The 20,000-nt window shown below is 42.4% G+C and overlaps 2 protein-coding genes across 2 annotated transcripts in view; one reads left to right on the top strand and one right to left on the bottom strand.

Annotated features, from left to right (window-relative positions):
* LOC123514769 (cytochrome P450 3A31-like) overlaps window positions 1-10,530 on the top strand; it is a 12,479-nt gene extending 1,949 nt beyond the window's left edge. The window contains exons 2-7 of the mRNA XM_045272910.1: window positions 2,074-2,252; window positions 6,127-6,814; window positions 7,012-7,230; window positions 7,410-7,470; window positions 8,588-8,778; window positions 9,878-10,530. Coding sequence (XP_045128845.1) covers window positions 2,076-2,252; window positions 6,127-6,814; window positions 7,012-7,230; window positions 7,410-7,470; window positions 8,588-8,778; window positions 9,878-10,041 — 1,500 coding nt within the window. The 5' untranslated portion in view covers window positions 2,074-2,075 and the 3' untranslated portion in view covers window positions 10,042-10,530. The remainder of the gene's footprint in view (window positions 1-2,073; window positions 2,253-6,126; window positions 6,815-7,011; window positions 7,231-7,409; window positions 7,471-8,587; window positions 8,779-9,877) is intronic.
* Window positions 10,531-12,098: 1,568 nt separating this feature from the next.
* The window catches only part of LOC123514893 (cytochrome P450 3A31-like), a 10,732-nt gene continuing 2,830 nt past the window's right edge, over window positions 12,099-20,000 (bottom strand). Inside the window, 7 exon segments of the mRNA XM_045273153.1 lie at window positions 12,099-12,750; window positions 15,107-15,297; window positions 16,383-16,434; window positions 16,620-16,838; window positions 17,567-17,605; window positions 17,608-18,253; window positions 18,760-18,938. Of these exon segments, the coding sequence (XP_045129088.1) occupies window positions 12,587-12,750; window positions 15,107-15,297; window positions 16,383-16,434; window positions 16,620-16,838; window positions 17,567-17,605; window positions 17,608-18,253; window positions 18,760-18,936 (1,488 nt within the window). The 5' untranslated portion in view covers window positions 18,937-18,938 and the 3' untranslated portion in view covers window positions 12,099-12,586.

The raw sequence follows: 20,000 nt of genomic DNA, 5'->3' as shown, positions 1-20,000 counted from the left end.
GGTCGATTTTGTTTATGGAAGTCAGAACATTAATAGCCAGAGTCACCACTATCTTAATCTCCACCTAAGTTTCTGAAGCTGTATACAATCACCAAACAGTAAGTAGAATAGATATGAAAACGTGTCTTCACTTTTAATCCCCACATAAGTTTCTGACGCTGTACAAAATCACCAAATAGTAACCAGAATAGATATGAAAACGTGTCATGGTACTGATGAGGTTGACTTCTAAACAGACCCACCAATCTGTCACCCCGCCACCGAGGAATGAGTAAGGCAAGAGTTAACCAGTATTATAAATCAGTTATTCCCTTTTGTAGTGAACTCTGGGACTCTTTATATTTCCTTCCTATGGCTTCAATTCTTACACAAGTGGGGGTTTCATGACACGTCCTGCGTTTATCAGTAAGCCTTTTGACTGGACCTTTGATAGTGGACCTTATTTTCTACCATTTCCTGTTGTCGTAGGTTAGTTTTCCTATTAAAAGAATTGATGAAAGTAATAGTCATGTTAGATATAAAGTTCAAGAGAGATAAGGAGAGAGATAAAAGATAAGGGAGAGAGAGAGGACAAGATAAGAGAGACAGGGTAAGATAAGGAGTGATTCACTGTGGTATATGGACAAGTGACAGCAGTTTCTATCTTTCTCATTAACTTCTTACGGAAATTAAAGATTATTCAGTTTTTTTTTCAATAGGTTTAAGGGAAAGATTTTAATTACTGTTCTTCCTGGAAATGTAGTAGTAGTAGTAGTAGTAGTAGTAGTAGTAGTAGTAGTAGTAGTAGTAGTAGTAGCAGTAGTAATAGCAGTAGTAGTAGTAGTAATAATAGTGATAGTGGCAGGAAAGAACAACACTCGTACATGTAAATATTCGCAAGTTAAACTCATTCAAAACTTTCTCCCACCAGCCATTTCTGAAATCAACTAACATTAAAAAAGAACACACACACACACACACACACACACACACACACACACACACACACACACACACACACACACACACACACACACACACATACTAACAAACAAATACATACAAAAAAAAAAACACTCAAAAGATTCGTATTGCATTGAAGCAAACACGACGAAAACACGAAATCATTAAAGTTTCCAGTCTTGATGGTGACTCGCTGCCTGGGATGTGGGAAAGACGTCGGAGAAACAGACAAACAGACACATAGAGAGGAGTAAGCGATCCAAGAGGCTACGTCCTGCATTAATGTGTAAAATAAAGGTGAGATTAGGCAGGAGGTTTGGTGCAGCTGGGTCATGGGTCGGGAGGGGGGTGGGTAGGACAGGGGCTGGTGGTAGGGGAGTGTGGTTAGCAAATTCAGAGGCAGTAAGCGTGAAAATGCCACTATAAATGTCCAGGAAACAGCGTTGTGGTGGCGAACTGTGAAACTGAAACAGGACCAAGGAGAGAAAAAAATGTGTTGTGGTTTACTCACTTGTGCATTCTTGTTATGAAATGTTGTGGTGTTTTGTTACGAAAGTGGAGAGGTGATGCTGTTTGTGTTGGTGGTGGTGGTGGTGGTGGTGGTGTTTCTGTCCTCACACACACACACACACACACACACACACACACACACACACACTACTACTACTACTACTACTACTACTACTACTAATGCAAGTTAAGTACCTTCATATACTCCAATTTTTCTTTCTTTTTCTTATTTGTTCTTTGTTTTTAGGTTAGTTGTGCTTGAGTTTTGATGGATGGTGGATGGATGGTTGATTGGTGGGTTTGTGTGTTCTTTTGTATGGTTGTTGTATGGTCTTTTTAATGCAAGTCAAATACTTACATATACCCAAAGGAAAAGCTCACATACCCTTCCCCAAAACAAACACACAAAAGACACTTAACTTCACTTCAGAGGAAGGTTTCAAGACATTTATCCCTATTTCCCGGCTAACCCTCTCGGACCTGCAAGGGGACTGGCAACTTAGTGGGCCTTTTCTTCTCGTTTTATGTTGCTCTTGCCCAGCTTTCCCCTCTTACATAAAAAAAACTATCTCCAGCACTTAAGTAATACACGTAACCTCTTCTCTTGCTCCTTTTCTGCAGAGATGTGGCTGGAGGTGCTGGCGGCGGTGGTGGCGGTGGTGGTGGTAGTGTTGGGCTACAGCAAGTACAAGAGAGCGTATTGGTCATCCCGTGGTGTGCCCTGTGTCCCGAAATCATTGCCCATCATAGGACACTTGCCAAACTTCATGAAGAAATCAAGCTGGCTGTACATGGATAAGGTAATGGTGGTGGTGGTGGTGGTGGTGGTGGTGGTTGTGGTTGTAGTAGTAGTAGTAGTAGAAGGGTGATGATGATGAGGAGGAGGAGGTGAAGAATGAAGAAGAGAAGGAGCAATGATAATAATTTTTTTTTTTTTTTTTTTTTTTTTTACATTACAAGGGCACTGGCCAAGGGAAAACAGTGTTGGAAAAAAAAAAATCCCGCTGGTTGCCAGGCCCTGTTGAGAGGAAAGTAGGAGAAAGAAAAACAAAAAATCTAAAAGGAGGGTCCAGTTAACGTAAGAGGTGTCTTGACACTCCTCTTTTGAAAGAGTTTAAGTCATAGGCAGGTGGAAATACAGACACAGGTAGAGAGTTCCAGAGTTTACCAGTGTAGGGAATGAAGGAGTGAAGATACTGGTTAACTCTTGCATTAGGAAGATGGACAGAATAGGGATGAGAAGAAGTAGAGAGTCTTGTGCAGCGAGGCCGCAGGAGGGGAAGGCATGCAGTTAGCAAGTTCAGAAGAGCAGACAGCATGAAAACAGCGGTAGAAGACAGATAAAGATGCAACATTGCGGCGGTGACTTAAAGAATCAAGACAGTCAGTTAGAGGAGAAGAGTTGATAAGACGAAAAGCTTTAGATTCCACCTTGTTTAGTAAAGCTGTGTGTGGATCCCCAGACATGAGAGCCATACTCCATACACGGGCGGATAAGGCCCTTGTACAGAGCAAGCAGCTGGGAGGAGAGAAAAATGGACGAAGACGCCACAGGACACCTAACTTCTTGGAAGCTGATTTAGCAAGAGTAGAGATGTGAAATTTCCAGTTTAGATTTTTAGTGAAGGATAGACCGAGTGTGTTTAATGTAGAGGAGAGGGAAGTTGAGTGTTATTGAAGAAGAGAGGATAGTTGTCTGGAAGGTTATGTCGAGTAGATAGTTGTAGAAATTGAGTTTTGAGGCATTGAACAAAACCAGGTTTTCTCTGCCCCAATCAGAAACAAGTGAAAGATCAGAAGTTAGGCGTCCTATAGCATCTCGCCTTGAGTCATTTAATTGTTGTTGGGTTGGGCGTCTGTTGAACGCTGTTGAATAATGCAGGTGGTATCATCAGCATAGGAGTGGATAGGGCATTGAGTCAGATTTAGGAGATCATTGATGAATAATAGAAAGAGAGTGGGTGATAGGACAGAACCCTGTGGAACACCACTGTTGATAGTTTTAGGGAAGAACAGTGACCGTCTACTACAGCAGCAATAGAACGATCGGAAAGGAAACTGGAGATGAAGGTACAGAGAGAAGGATAGAATCCGTAGGAGGGTAGTTTAGAAATTAAAGATTTGTGCCAGACTCTATCGAAGGCTTTCGATATGTCAAGGCCGACAGCAAAGGTTTCACCGAAGTCCCTAAAGAGGATGACCAAGATTCAGTTAGGAAAGTAAGAAGATCACCAGTAGATCTGCCTTTACGGAAACCATACTGGCAATCAGAGAGAAGGTTGTGAGCTGATAGATGCCTCATTATCTTCCTATTAAGGATAGACTCAAAGGCTTTAGAAAGGCAGGAAATCAAAGCTATAGGGCGGTAGTTAGAAGGATTGGAGTGGTCACCTTTTTAGGGACAGGTTGAATGTGAGCAAACTTCCAGCAAGAAGGATAAATAGAAGTAGAGACACAGATGAAAGAGTTTGACCAGGCAGTGAGCGAGTTCGGAAGCACAGTTTTGAGAACAACAGGAGGGACTCCATCCGGACCGTAAGCCTTCCGAGAATCAAGGCCAGAGAGGGCCAGGAAAACGTCTTTATAAAGAATTTTAATTTTAGGGATGAAGTAGTCAGAGGGTGGAGGAGTAGGAGGAATATGCCCAGAATCATCCAAAGTTGAGTTGGTAGCAAAGGTTTGAGCGAAGAGTTCAGCTTTAGAAAAGAAGAGACAGCTGTAGAGCCATCTGGATGAAGTAAAGGAGGGAAAGACGAAGAAGTAAAGTTGTTAGAGATATTATTGGCTAGATGCCAGAAATCTCGAGAGGAGTTAGAATTGGAAAGACTTTGACATTTTCTATTGATGAAAGAGTTTTTAGTAAGTTGGAGAATAGATTTGGCATGATTACGGGCAGAAATATATAGGGCATGAGTTTCAGCAGTTGGATGGCTACGGAACCGTTTGTGAGCCGCCTCTCTATCATTGACAGCACGAGAACAAGCAGAGTTAAACCAAGGCTTTTTAGCTTTAGGGTTAGAGAAAGTATGAGGAATGTATAGCTCCATGCCAGAGATAATCACCTCTGTTATGCGCTCGGCACAAAGAGAAGGATCTCTGACATGAAAACAATAATCATCCCAAGGAAATCAGAATAGTACTGCCTTAGTTCCTCCCACTTAGCAGAGTTAAAATGCCAGAAGCACCTCCGCTTAGGCGGGTCCTGAGGCTGCACTGGAGTGATAGAACAGGTAACGGAAATTAGATTGTGGTCGGAGGAGCCCAACGGAGAGGAAAGTTTAACAGAGTAAGCAGAAGGGTTGGAGGTTAGGAAAAGATCAAGAATGTTGGGCGTGTCTCCAAGGCGGTCAGGAATACGGGTAGGGAACTGCACTAGCTGCTCTAGGTCATGAAGGATAGCAAAGTTGAAGGTTTGTTCACCAGGTTGGTCAGTGAAAGAAGATGAAAGCCAAAGCTGGTGGTGAACATTGAAATCCCTAAAATGGAGATCTCAGCAAAAGGAAAGTGAGATAAGATGTGCTCCACCTTGGAAGTCAAATAGTCAAAGAATTTTACATAGTCAGAGGAATTAGGTGAGAGGTATACAGCACAGATGAATTTAGTTAGAGAGTGACATTGAAGTCTTAGCCAGATGGTAGAAAATTCTGAAGATTCAAGATTGTGGGCACGAGAGCAAGTGGTGTCGTTACGCACGTATGCGCAACATCCAGCTTTGGATTGAAAATGAGGATAGAGCAAGTAGGAGGGAACAGAAAAGGGGCTGCTGTCAGTAGTCACAGACAACTGTGTTTCAGTTAGGAAGAGAAGATGAGGTTTAGTAGAGGAGAGGTGGTGTTCCACAGATTGAAAATTAGAACGAAGGCCACGAATGTTGCAGAAATTGATAGTGAAAGTATTAGATGAAGTGTCAAGACACCCAAGGTCGACAGCAGAGGGCAGTCCGACCTGGGGACATTTATGGTCCCCTCCCCAGAGGGGGACTCCGAGGCAGGGCGTGGTGAAGCCATTATTAAATTTTGATTTGAAGAGAGTGTAAAAGTGTAAGGTGTTGTAGTGTAGTGTAGGAAGTAGTAGAAGTTGTCTTTAGAGGGCAGGCTGCAGCTGCTCAATTGTATAAATGAGACCACAAAGGGAACCGGGAATAGAGGACACGGGGAATCACTCAGTCTGCAGCACTGCCTACATCCCCGTAAGTACCTCTCCTGGAGTATTCCACCGGGCGGCAGGTGACTACTGCCTACTCCTATAATATAATATATAGTAGTAGTAGTAGTAGTAGTAGTAGTAGTAGTTGTTGTTGTTGTTGTTGTTGTTGTTGTTGTTGTTGTTGTTGTTGTTGTTGTTGTTGTTGTTGTTGTAGTTGTTGTTGCAGCAATTTGAGGAGTAATATACAAAGACATAACTAACAGCAAAACTCAGATATTCAATTTAAGCTTTTACTATTATACATTAGCTGCTGATAAAGTTAGGAGGAGGAGGATAAAGGAAGAGGAGGAGGAGGAGGAGGAAGAGGAGGAGGAGGAGAAGGAGGAGGATCAGGAGGAGGAGGAGGAGAAGGAGGAAAGAGGTACAAGGATTAGAACAGAGAGGATAAAAATAGGGAAGGGGTAAAATGAAGCATAGGAGGAAATATGTAAGTAATGTCACTAAATCACTGCACTCTGGTGTCTGCAGCTGTACAGAGAGCAGGGCGGCGACAAGGTACTGGGGTTGTATTTCTTCCACAAGCCTCGCCTCTGTGTGGGCGACCCGGAGCTGGTGAAGGCTGTGCTGGTGAAGGATTTTGACCACTTCGTTGACCGCCCCAGCATAGGAGTTGATTTCGGGGACGAGGACTACTTCAATGAACTCCTGACGAATATCAAAGGGGACCACTGGAAGGGCGTGAGGTCCGTGCTGTCACCTTCCTTCACCTCGGGGCTACTCAAGACGATGTTCCCGCTGGTGGAGGAGAAGGCTGATCATTTGGTCACATATATCAAGCAACATGTCGAAAACGGACGTTCGATTTACCTAAAAGAAACACTGAGTCTTTACACTCTTGAGGTTATTTCATCGTGTGCCTTTGGGGTTGAAACCAGCGCACTGACAGACGGGGACTCAATCTTCAAACAGAAAGTAGATGCATTGTCCACGAATTCCTCCTGGAGATTAGCAAAGATATTACTTGCTATGATGATGCCGTGGGTCTGTAAAAAACTCAACATTAGTCTCAGCACGCCAGAGATCAAGTTCTTCAGGGAGGTGGTGGAGGAGACCATCAAGAAGAGGGAGCAGGGACAGAAGCGCGGGGACTTCCTGGATATCATGATGGAGGCACGAGAGGACCAGAAGAACGCTAGTGCCAAGACGCCAAAATACAGTATGTGATGTCTCTTTGCTCTCTCTCTTTCTCTTGTTGTTGTTGTTGCTGTTCTTGTCCCTATTGTTGTTCACTACTACTACTACTACTACTACTACCACAACAACCACTATTACTACAACAACTACTGCTGTCACAATCCTTCCTCCTACAACCACCACCACCACCGCTGCCATAACAACATACCCAACCCTCAGAGCTGGAGAACAAAACAGTGGTGGCAAACTCTTTCCTCTTCATCATCGCGGGTTTCGATACCACCTCCACCACCTTGAGCTTCGCCACCTTCCTTCTGGCCAGGTACAAGCACTACCAGGACCGCTTGAGGGAGGAGATGAGGGGCATCATTAGGGAGAACGGAACGCTTACCTACCAAGAAGTGATGGAGGCCAAGTTGTTGGATGCTGTGATTCAAGGTGAGAAGAGATAGAAAAGAACTAAGTAAAGGAGAACAGATCAGATGGTTTTGTTCTACTGCCATTACGACTACTACTACTACTACTACTACTACTACTACTACTACTACTACTACTACTACTACTACTACTACTACTACTACTACTACTACTATACTAATAAAAATAACACTTTTCAGAAACGCTCCGAATATACCCACCTGCACACGCGACGGAAAGGCAATGTACAAAGGAATACAGGTGAGAGAGAGAGAGAGAGAGAGAGAGAGAGAGAGAGAGAGAGAGAGAGAGAGAGAGAGAGAGAGAGAGAGAGAGAGAGAGAGAGAGAGAGAGAGAGAGAGAGAGAGAGAGAGAGAGAGAGAGAGAGAGAGAGAGAGAGAGAGAGAGAGAGTGTGTGTGCGTGTGTGTTTCAGTATTTGAAGTTAGTGTGCATTTAAAACCAAATCTGACACAGTGGTCCTTATAATGAGATGCTTTGTTTTCTCATCACGAGTGCTTTCAAAGGCCACAGAGATGATTATCCGGGTTCCCGAGAGTATTTTCCTGTTAATGATATAGAGGTCTCATTAATCTTTCACTAGAACCTTCAAAAATACACTTAAAAGCCAGGTTAACTTCACCTAAAGCCTTTTGATAATAGTAGAAGAGGAAGGCTGACGTTTCTCACAACATTGAACAACTCTACAAAAATCTTACCACTCTTTCACTAGGAACATAAAACAACCAGTAACTTCAACTAGAACATAAAAAAAATGGTGTAACTTCAACTAGAACCTTAAAAATGTTGTTTTTTCTACTAGAACCTTAAAAACATGGTGTAATATTAAGTAGACCCTTTGAAAATGGTGTAGCTTCAACTGGAGCCTTAAAAATGGAGTAACTTCAATAGAACCTTAAAAATGGTGTAACTTCAACTATATATAGAACCTTAAGAAAATAATGTAGTTTTAACTTGAACCTAAAAAATTAATGTCAGTTCTACTAAAACCTCAAAAAGACGATGTAACTTCGATTAGAACCCTAAAATATGGTATAACTTCAAGTAGAACCTTAAAAAAATAGTGTAACTTCAACTAAAACCTCAAAAAGATGATGTAACTTCAATTAGAACCTTAAAAATGTGGTATAACTTTAATCAGAACCTCAAATAAAAGTGTAACCTCAAGCAGAACCTTAAAGAAAATAATACAGTTTAAACGAAAACCTAAAAATAGTGTAAATGTAACTAGAACCTTTCCAAAATAGCCGTGACGCAGACCTTTTTCCACTTAATAATGTCACTTTTGAGTTATGCGGTGTTTCTTTTCCTTTGTACTCACTCATCCCATTTTCACAACATAACGGCATCACTCAACAGGATGGCCGAGCATGAGGTCACCATAACCCCGGAGGTGACAGTCGTGGTGCCAATCTGGAGTCTGCACCACGACCCCCGCTACTGGGAGGCGCCTGGAACCTTCATGCCGGAGAGATTCCTGCCTGAGAACAAGGACAAGATTGTGTCTGGTGCCTTCCTTCCCTTTGGTCTTGGCCCGAGAAACTGCATAGGTGAGTGAGATGAGCATTGGAGCATAGGTGAGTGTGATGAGCATTGGAGCATAGGAGCATAGGTGAGGACAGGTGAGCATTAGAGCATTGGAGCATAGGTGAGTGTGGCAGCATCAGACCATCAAAACATACATGACCATTAGAGCATAAGAGCATAGGAGCATAGGTGAACGTGATGAGCATTGGAGCATAGGAGCATAGGTGAACGTGATGAGGAGCATAGGTGAGTGTGATGAGCATCGGATCATAGGAGCATAGGTGAGTGTGTTGAGCATTAGAGCATAGGAGCATAGGTGAGTGTGATGAGCATTGGAGCATAGGAGCATAGGTGAGTGTGATGAGCATTGGAGCATAGGAGCATAGGTGAGTGTGATGAGCATTAGAGCACAGGAGCATAGATGAGTGTGATGAGCATTAGAGCATAGGAGCATAGGTGAGGACAGGTGAGCATTGGAGCATAGGAGGATAGGTGAGGACAGGTGAGCATTAGAGCATAGGAGCATAGGTGAGTGAGATGAGCATTGGAGCATAGGAGGATAGGTGAGGACAGGTGAGCATTAGAGCATAGGAGCATAGGTGAGTGAGATGAGCATTAGAGCATAGGAGCATAGAGCATAGTCACCTAATGATGCAGCTCACCAGTCTGGCTCTATTCCAGTGGTGTGTAGGCTTTGGAATTGATAAAGGAAGGAGTTAAGGGTAATACAGAGGAAGGAAAATAATGGATAATTGTTACTGTATCATCATTATTACCATCATTATTATTATTGTTATTATTATTACTAGCGGGGCGTGTTGATGTGCTTCATTATCATAATTCAACTATTACAACGCCTGACATTATACTTAATTAACAGGAAAAGGAGGAGGAGTTGCAGTAGGAGTAGGAGGAGGAGTAGGAGTAGAAGGAGGAAAAGGAGGAGGAGGAGGAGGAGGAGGAGGAGGAGGAGGAGGAGGAGGGTGAGGAAGACAAGGTGAAGAGGAATGAAGGCAGGAAGACGTAGGAGAGCTTAGTCAAAACATACGTATACTTAGCAATCATACCACACACTACTATTATCATCAATACCACTACCACCACCACCATCACCACCCACAGGCATGCGCTTCGCCCTGATGAAAGCCAAGCTCGCCTTAGCCAAGCTGCTGCTGAACTTTCAAATAAGCTGTGTGCCGGGCGAGGAGGAGCTGCAGCTTGACACCACGCCTGGACTGATGAAGCCCGCCAAGACCACACGCCTCGTCTTCACGCCCCTGGAGTAGAGAGAGAGAGAGAGAGAGAGAGAGAGAGAGAGAGAGAGAGAGAGAGAGAGAGAGAGAGAGCACGGGTGACTTGTGGAAATTTGACACACACACACACACACACACACACACACACACACACACACACACACACACACACACACACACACACACACACACACACACTGAAATAAAATGCGTCAATGGTTCCTTTACACTTATCATGTTTTTAGGGAGAAAACTGCGTCTTGTGTGATGTCAGGTAAAGTGAGATGATGGTGATGCATTCTTTTTTTTCCTTAGTGGTTGCTTAATAGACTTTCAGGGAAAATGATCAGCGTGTTAATGGTTAAAGGTAAACTTGAAGGATAACAGATAGAGATAGATAAGCAGATGAACAGATTGACTGATAGATAAGCAGGCGGACAGACAAATAGATAGAAAGATGGATAGATAAAGAAATAGATAATATACGTATATATAATTGGATACAATAAAAAAACAACTTAACTGCTTAATTTTTCCGTCATGCCCACCTCAGGGACAGGGGAACAGACTTAAAAACCATTTGTTGGTGTCAATATTTGAAGAAGAATATATACTTCAACACGAACATCTTCACTGTACCCACGGCACCCACGCACACACACGACACTCCCTCCACTGCGTACACAGTGCCACACAGTCTATGGCACCCCCATTAATTCAACCCTGTCAGTGTCTCCTCTGAGCTGGGTCAAATCGCCCTCTGGCAGCCCGACACCCTAGCTAACCCTGACACAAGACCAGAGATAGATACACTACTTGCTGGATTGTCTTCCTCTCTAGAGCTCTCTGGAACAAACACAACGCATGTTACTCTTTTAAACACACTTCACAAGGGTATTAATGTCCTATATTTATGCAGACCCTTCCTACGTATACACAGGTGTTGCTAAACTACTGTGCCTGACAAGAAGGTTGATGCAGGCTCAGTGCACGACCGGAACGTGAATGCGGCTGGTTTTGGAGGTCAAGGCTGGTAATGGCTGACGTTTAGTTAGTGCGTTAGTGCGTTCATCCTCCTTCTCAGGGGGGGAATGACATGCCATCTTGCGCCAAATACGAAATTCACCCTCGCGCAGTTCAAATATGAACCGGTGGGGTTGAAAATGCCTCATGGAGTGTTTCATGCAGTTTGAATCGTTACACTACTACTACTACTACTACTACTACTACGGCTACTACTTCCACCACCACTACTACGGCTACTACTTCCACCACCACCACTACCATCACCAGATAAAAACCTAAAGTATATAAAGGAAAAACGACCTTATTCATATTGTAAATAAAGTGAGCGATAAAATCTTTGTTTGAAATTCGCTGAATTGAAACGTTGAAAAGCGAAGAAATGACGAAAATAAAAAGAAAATAACGACTCCGTTACGGGAAGGAAGGAATGCTTGCAAAATTTGGAATATTTATATGAAATGAGCGTAAAAGAACGATAAAAGGGGAAAAAGATGAATGATGAGGAAGAAAAAGGGAAAAAAGAAAACAATTACTTGTTAATATTAGAATCGTACGAGAAGGTGGCTAAAAAAAAAAAAAAAAAAAAAAAATATATATATATATATATATATATATATATATATATATATATATATATATATATATATATATATTTTTTTTTTTTTCATGTTTGGCACCTTAGTTTGAATCTAATCTCAGCACTTGTGGAAATTTGACACACGCACACACACACACACACACACACACACACACACACACACACACACACACACACACACACACGGAGATAAAATGCGTCAATGGTTCCTTTACATTTATCATGTTTTTAGGGAGAAAACTGCGTATTGTGTGATGTCAGGTGAAGTGAGATGATGGTGATGCATTCTTTTTTTTCCTTAGTGGTTGCTTAATAGACTTTCAGGGAAAATGATCAGCGTGTTAATGGTTAAAGATAAACTTGAAGGATAACAGATAGAGATAGATAAGCAGATGAACAGATTGACTGATAGATAAGCAGGCGGACAGACAAACAGATAGAAATATGGATTGATAAAAAAAATAGATAATACACGTATATATAATTGGATACAATAAAAAAAAAACTCAACTGCTTCATTTTTAAAAGGCAAATTGATAACACGTGAGTTTCAGGAATTCGTTCAAAAAGTCAAAACAAAACTTAAAACTTAAACTAAATTATGAAAGCCGAACAAAATAATAAACATATGGAACAGCTGTTAACAGTACCCAGTGTACATATATATTTTGTTCGTTTGCAAATTTGTTTAGTTTTGTTTTAGCTTTCGTACAAAACAAACAAAAAATCAAGATAAATATTTGTTTAGAAAATACTGACAACGTAATTATTGTGTCTCACCCGTCTCTCTCTCTCTCTCTCTCTCTCTCTCTCTCTCTCTCTCTCTCTCTTCCACATCTATCTATATTCTATCTTTCTACTTCCCTCTATCTTATTTTCCCTAATTCTATCATATCTCCACACACACACACACACACACACACACACACACTCTCTCTCTCTCTCTCTCTCTCTCTACTCCAGGGGCGTGAAGACGAGGCGTGTGGTCTTGGCGGGCTTCATCAGTCCAGGCGTGGTGTCAAGCTGCAGCTCCTCCTCGCCCGGCACACAGCTTATTTGAAAGTTCAGCAGCAGCTTGGCTAAGGCGAGCTTGGCTTTCATCAGGGCGAAGCGCATGCCTGTGGGTGGTGATGGTGGTGGTGGTAGTAGTATTGATGATAATAGTAGTGTGTGGTATGATTGCTAAGTATATACGAATGTTTTGACTAAGCTCTCCTACGTCTTCCTGCCTTCATTCCTCTTCACCTTGTCTTCCTCACCCTCCTCCTCCTCATCCTCATCCTACTCCTTTTCCTCCTTCTACTTCTACTCCTCCTCCTACTCTACTGCAACTCCTCCTCCTTTTCCTGTTAATTAAGTATAATGTCAGGCGTTGTAATAGTTGAATTATGATAATGAAGCACATCAACACGCCCCGCTAGTAATAATAATAACAATAATAATAATGATGGTAATAATGATGATACAGTAACAATTATCCATTATTTTCCTTCCTCTGTATTACCCTTGACTCTTTCCTTTATCAATTCCAAAGCCCAAAGCCTACACACCACTGGAATAGAGCCAGACTGGTGAGCTGCATCATTAGGTGACTTTAACCCCTTCAGTACCAAGACACGTTTCCATATTCATTCTGGTTCCTATTTGGTGATTTTATAAAGCTTCAGAAACTTGCGTGGGAATGAAAATAGTGACGACTCTGACTATTAATCATGTGACTTCCATAGACCATTAATGATGTCAATAAATTCGTCTAATCACACCCAAACCTCAAGGTAAAAATGCGTCCCAGTACTGAAGGGGTTAAAATACCAGGTCAATTAATGGATGGCAATGCTGGGTGGAAAAAAAAGGTGCGTTTTATAATACAGAAACTATCATATGCTTACCTGACGACTTCCTACAGCCTCTCTTATGCTCTGATGCTGCTATGCTAACCTATGCTCCTATGCTCTATACTCCAATGCTCACCTTATGATCTTATGCTCAGATATGCTTACCTGTGCTCATCTGTGCTCACTGTATGCTCCTCTGATCACCTTATGTTCACCTATGCTCCTATGCTTACCTACTCTCTTATGCTCTTTTGTTTATCTGATGCTTACCTTATGCTCCCATGCTCACCTTATGCTCTAATGCTCACTTTATGCTCCTATGCTCACCATGTGTTCCTATGCTCACTTATGCTCTTATCCTTTTATGCTCACCTATGTTGTATGTTCTAATGTTCACCTATGTTCAATTATGCTTACCTATGTTCTTATACTCACTTTATGCTGCTATGCTCACCTATGCTCAGTTATGCTTATTCATGCTTATCTATGCTCTTATGCTCACCTATATTCACCTATGCTTACTTATGTTACTCAATGTTCACTTTATGCTGTCACACTCACCTATGCTCTAATGCTCACCTGTCCCCACCTATCCTCTTATACTCTTATGCTCATCTTATGCTCCTATGTTCACTTTATGCTCCTATGCTTACCTTATGTTCACCTATGCTCAGTTATGCTTACCAATGTTCTTGTGTTCATCTAAACTCTTATGCTCACCTATACTCACCTATGCTTACCTGTGTTCATCAATGCTCACTTCATCCTGTCACACTCACTTATGCTCCTACGCTCCTGTGATCTAATGCTCACCTATGTTTTGATGGTCTGATGCTGCCACACTCACCTATGCTCCTATGCTCTAATGTTCATCACACTCATCTATGCTCCTATGCTCTAATGCTCAACACAGTCACCTATGCTCCTATGCTCTAATGCTCATCACACTCACCTATGCTCCTATGCTCTAATGTTCATCACACTCATCTATGCTCCTATGCTCTAATGCTCAACACAGTCACCTATGCTCCTATGCTCTAATGCTCATCACACTCACCTATGCTCCTAAGCTCCGATGCTCATCACACTCACCTATGCTCCTATGATCCGATGCTCATCACACTCACCTATGCTCCTATGCTCCAATGCTCATCACATTCACCTATGCTCCTATGCTCTTATGCTCTAATGGTCATCTATGTTTTGATGGTCTGATGCTGCCACACTCACCTATGCTCCTATGATCCGATGCTCATCACACTCACCTATGCTCCTATGCTCCAATGCTCATCACATTCACCTATGCTCCTATGCTCTTATGCTCTAATGGTCATCTATGTTTTGATGGTCTGATGCTGCCACACTCACCTATGCTCCTATGATCCGATGCTCATCACACTCACCTATGCTCCTATGCTCCAATGCTCATCACATTCACCTATGCTCCTATGCTCTTATGCTCTAATGGTCATCTATGTTTTGATGGTCTGATGCTGCCACACTCACCTATGCTCCTATGATCCGATGCTCATCACACTCACCTATGCTCCTATGCTCTAATGCTCACCTGTCCTCACCTATGCTCCTATGCTCCAATGCTCATCACACTCACCTATGCTCCAATGCTCATCTCACTCACCTATGCAGTTTCTCGGGCCAAGACCAAAGGGAAGGAAGGCACCAGACACAATCTTGTCCTTGTTCTCAGGCAGGAATCTCTCCGGCATGAAGGTTCCAGGCGCCTCCCAGTAGCGGGGGTCGTGGTGCAGACTCCAGATTGGCACCACGACTGTCACCTCCGGGGTTATGGTGACCTCATGCTCGGCCATCCTGTTGAGTGATGCCGTTATGTTGTGAAAATGGGATGAGTGAGTACAAAGGAAAAGAAACACCGCATAACTCAAAAGTGACATTATTAAGTGGAAAAAGGTCTGCGTCACGGCTATTTTGGAAAGGTTCTAGTTACATTTACACTATTTTTAGGTTTTCGTTCAAGTTGTATTATTTTCTTTAAGGTTCTGCTTGAGGTTACACTCTTATTTGAGGTTCTGGTTAAAGTTATACCACATTTTTAAGGTTCTAATTGAAGTTACATCATCTTTTTGAGGTTTTAGTTGAAGTTACACTATCTTTTAAGGTTCTAGTTGAAGTTATACCATTTTTAGGGTTCTAATCGAAGTTACATCGTCTTTTTGAGGTTTTAGTAGAGCTGACATTAATTTTTAGGTTCTAGTTAAAGCTACACTATTTTCTTAAGGTTCTAGTTGAGGTTACACCACTTTTAATGTTCTATTGAAGTTACACCATTTCTAAGGTTCCAGTTGAAGTTACACCATTTTCTAAGGTTCTAGTTAATATTACACCATGTTTTTAAGGTCCTAGTTGAAGTTATACCATTTTCTAAGGTTCTAGTTAATGTTACACCATGTTTTTAAGGTTCTAGTTGAAGTTGCACTATTTTTCAAGGTTCTAATGGAAGTTACACCATTCTTTTTGTTCTAGTTGAAGTTACTGGTTGTTTAATGTTCCTAGTGAAAGAGTGGTAAGATTTTTGTAGAGTTGTTCCATATTGTGAGAAACGTCAGCCTTCCTCTTCTACTATTATCAAAAGTCTTTAGGTGAAGTTAACCTGGCTTTTAAGTGTATTTTTGAAGGTTCTAGTGAAAGATTAATGAGACCTCTATATCATTAACAGGAAAATACTCTCGGGAACCCGGATAATCATCTCTGTGGCCTTTGAAAGCACTCGTGATGAGAAAACAAAGCATCTCATTATAAGGACCACTGTGTCAGATTTGGTTTAAATGCACACTAACTTCAAATACTGAAACACACACGCACACACACACACACACACTCTCTCTCTCTCTCTCTCTCTCTCTCTCTCTCTCTCTCTCTCTCTCTCTCTCTCTCACCTGTATTCCTTTGTACATTGCCTTTCCGTCGCGTGTACAGGTGGGTATATTCAGCGTTTCTGAAAAGTGTTATTAGTTAGTAGTAGTAGTAGTAGTAGTAGTAGTAGTAGTAGTAGTAGTAGTAGTAGTAGTAGTAGTAGTAGTAGTAGTAGTAGTAGTAGTAGTAGTAGTAGTGGCAGTAGAACAAAACCATCTGATCTGTTCTCCTTTACTTAGTTCTTTTCTATCTCTTCTCACCTTGAATCACAGCATCCAACAACTTGGCCTCCATCACTTCTTGGTAGGTAAGCGTTCCGTTCTCCCTAATGATGCCCCTCATCTCCTCCCTCAAGCGGTCCTGGTAGTGCTTGTACCTGGCCAGAAGGAAGGTGGCGAAGCTCAAGGTGGTGGAGGTGGTATCGAAACCCGCGAGGATGAAGAGGAAAGAGTTTGCCACCACTGTTTTGTTCTCCAGCTCTGAGGGTTGGGTATGTTGTTATGGCAGCGGTGGTGGTGGTGGTTGTAGGAGGAAGGATTGTGACAGCAGTAGTTGTTATAGTAATAGTGGTTGTTGTGGTAGTAGTAGTAGTAGTAGTAGTGAACAACAATAGGGACAAGAACAGCAACAACAACAACAAGAGAAATGAAAGAATGAGAAGAAAATGATCATAATATAAATGAAAACTAACTGACATACCACACAAAACTTAATAGAAAAGTTAAAAACCAAAATATTAAGAAAACTTTATGAGAGAGAGAGAGAGAGAGAGAGAGAGAGAGAGAGAGAGAGAGAGAGAGAGAGAGAGAGAGAGAGAGAGAGAGAGAGAGAGAGAGAGAGAGAAATAATAAATACTACCACTAAAGAGAAAGTACATGAATATTCGAGTGAGATATTGTGGCTGTTTCAAAAATAAATGTGAACACTGAACGAGAGTAAAAATTTTTCAAAAACTCGCAACAATGAAAGAGGATATAAAAAAAGGTAAAAAAAAAAAAAAAAAGAAAAGAAAAAAAGAAATAGTTAAAATCCTGTGTCCATTAGCTATGCACTATAATTTCCACTTTTACTATCAATGCAAAAAGCAAAGTTAAAAATATGGACCAGAGAGAGAGAGAGAGAGAGAGAGAGAGAGAGAGAGAGAGAGAGAGAGAGAGAGAGAGAGAGAGAGAGAGAGGGAGGGAGGGAGCAAAGAGACATCACATACTGTATTTTGGCGTCTTGGCACTAGGGTTCTCCTGGCCCCTCGTGCCTCCATCATGATATCCAGGAAGTCCCCGCGCTTCTGTCCCTGCTCCCTCTTCTTGATGGTCTCCTCCACCACCTCCCTGAAGAACTTGATCTCTGGCGTGCTGAGACTAATGTTGAGCTTTTTACAGACCCACGGCATCATCATAGCGAGTAATATCTTTGCTAATCTCCAGGAGGAAAACGTGGACAATGCATCTACTTTCTGTTTGAAGATTGAGTCCCCGTCTGTCAGTGCGCTGGTTTCAACCCCAAAGGCACACGATGAAATAACCTCAAGAGTGTAAAGACTCAATGATTCCTTGAGGTAAATCGAACGTCCGTTTTCGACATGTTGCTTGATATAGGTGACCAAATGATCAGCCTTCTCCTCCACCAGCGGGAACATCGTCTTGAGTCGCCCCGAGGTGAAGGAAGGTGACAGCACGGACCTCACGCCCTTCCAGTGGTCCCCTTTGATTGTCGTAAGGAGTTCATTGAAATAGTCCTCCTCCCCAAGGTCAGATGATAAGGAGGGGCGGTCAACGAAGTGGTCAAAGTCCTTCACCAGCACAGCCTTCACCAGCTCCAGGTCGCCCACACAGAGGCGAGGCTTGTGGAAGAAATACAACCCCAGTACCTTGTCGCCGCCCTGCTCTCTGTACAGCTGCAGACACCAGAGTGCAGTGATTTAGTGACATTACTTACATATTTCCTCCTATGCTTCATTTTACCCCTTCCCTATTTTTATCCTCTCTGTTCTAATCCTTGTACCTCTTTCCTCCTTCTCCTCCTCCTCCTCCTCCTCCTCCTCCTCCTCCTCCTCCTCCTCCTCCTCCTCCTCCTCCTCCTCCTCCTCCTCTTCCTTCCTACCTTTATCAGCAGCTAATGTATAATAGTAAAAGCTTAAATGAATATCCGAGTTTTGCTGTTAGTTCTCTGTCTTTGTATATTACTCCTCAAATTACTGCAACAACAACTACAACAACAACAACAACAACAACAACAACAACAACAACTACTACTACTACTACTACTACTACGACTATACTCCATTATTACTACTGCTCCTCCTCTTCTTCATTCTTCACCTCCTCCTTCTCATCATCATCATCACCCTACTGCTACTACTACTACAACCACAACCACCACCACCACCACCACCACCATTACCTTATCCATGTACAGCCAGCTTGATTTCTTCATGAAGTTTAGCAAGTGTCCTAAGATGGGCAATGATTTCGGGACACAGGGCACGCCACGGAATGACCAATACGCTCTCTTATACTTGCTGTAGCCCAACACTACCACCACCACCGCCACCACCGCCGCCAGCACCTCCAGCCACATCTCTGCAGAAAAGGAGCAAGAGAAGAGGTTACGTGTATGACTAAAGTGCTGGAGATAGTTTTTTTTTATGTAAGAGGGGAAAGCTGGGCAAGAGCAACATAAAACGAGAAGAAAAGGCCCACTAAGTTGCCAGTCCCCTTGCAGGTCCGAGAGGGTTAGCCGGGAAATAGGGATAAATGTCTTGAAACCTTCCTCTGAAGTGAAGTTAAGTGTCTTTTGTGTGTTTGTTTTGGGGAAGGGTATGTGAGCTTTTCCTTTGGGTATATGTAAGTATTTGACTTGCATTAAAAAGACCATACAACAACCATACAAAAGAACACACAAACCCACCAATCAACCATCCATCCACCATCCATCAAAACTCAAGCACAACTAACCTAAAAACAAAGAACAAATAAGAAAAAAAAAAGAAAAATTGGAGTATATGAAGGTACTTAACTTGCATTAGTAGTAGTAGTAGTAGTAGTAGTAGTATGTGTGTGTGTGTGTGTGTGTGTGTGTGTGTGTGTGTGTGTGTGTGTGTGTGTGAGGACAGAAACACCACCACCACCACCACCACCAACAGCATCACCTCGCCACTTTCGTAACAAAACACCACAACATTTCATAACAAGAATGCACAAGTGAGTAAACCACAACACATTTTTTTCTCTCCTTGGTCCTGTTTCAGTTTCACAGTTCGCCACCACAACGCTGTTTCCTGGACATCTATAGTGGCATTTTCACGCTTACTGCCTCTGAATTTGCTAACCACACTCCCCTACCACCAGCCCCTGTCCTACCCACCCCCCTCCCGACCCATGACCCAGCTGCACCAAACCTCCTGCCTAATCTCACCTTTATTTTACACATTAATGCAGGACGTAGCCTCTTGGATCGCTTACTCCTCTCTATGTGTCTGTTTGTCTGTTTCTCCGACGTCTTTCCCACATCCCAGGCAGCGAGTCACCATCAAGACTGGAAACTTTAATGATTTCGTGTTTTCGTCGTGTTTGCTTCAATGCAATACGAATCTTTTGAGTGTTTTTTTGTTTTTTATGTATGTATTTGTTTGTTAGTGTGTG

This window comes from Portunus trituberculatus, chromosome 5, assembly GCF_017591435.1.
Source record: "Portunus trituberculatus isolate SZX2019 chromosome 5, ASM1759143v1, whole genome shotgun sequence".
NCBI classification, from domain to species: Eukaryota; Metazoa; Arthropoda; class Malacostraca; order Decapoda; family Portunidae; genus Portunus; species Portunus trituberculatus.
The sequence above is the reverse complement of the archived record's forward strand: the minus strand, read 5'-3'. Positions and strand labels throughout refer to the sequence as shown.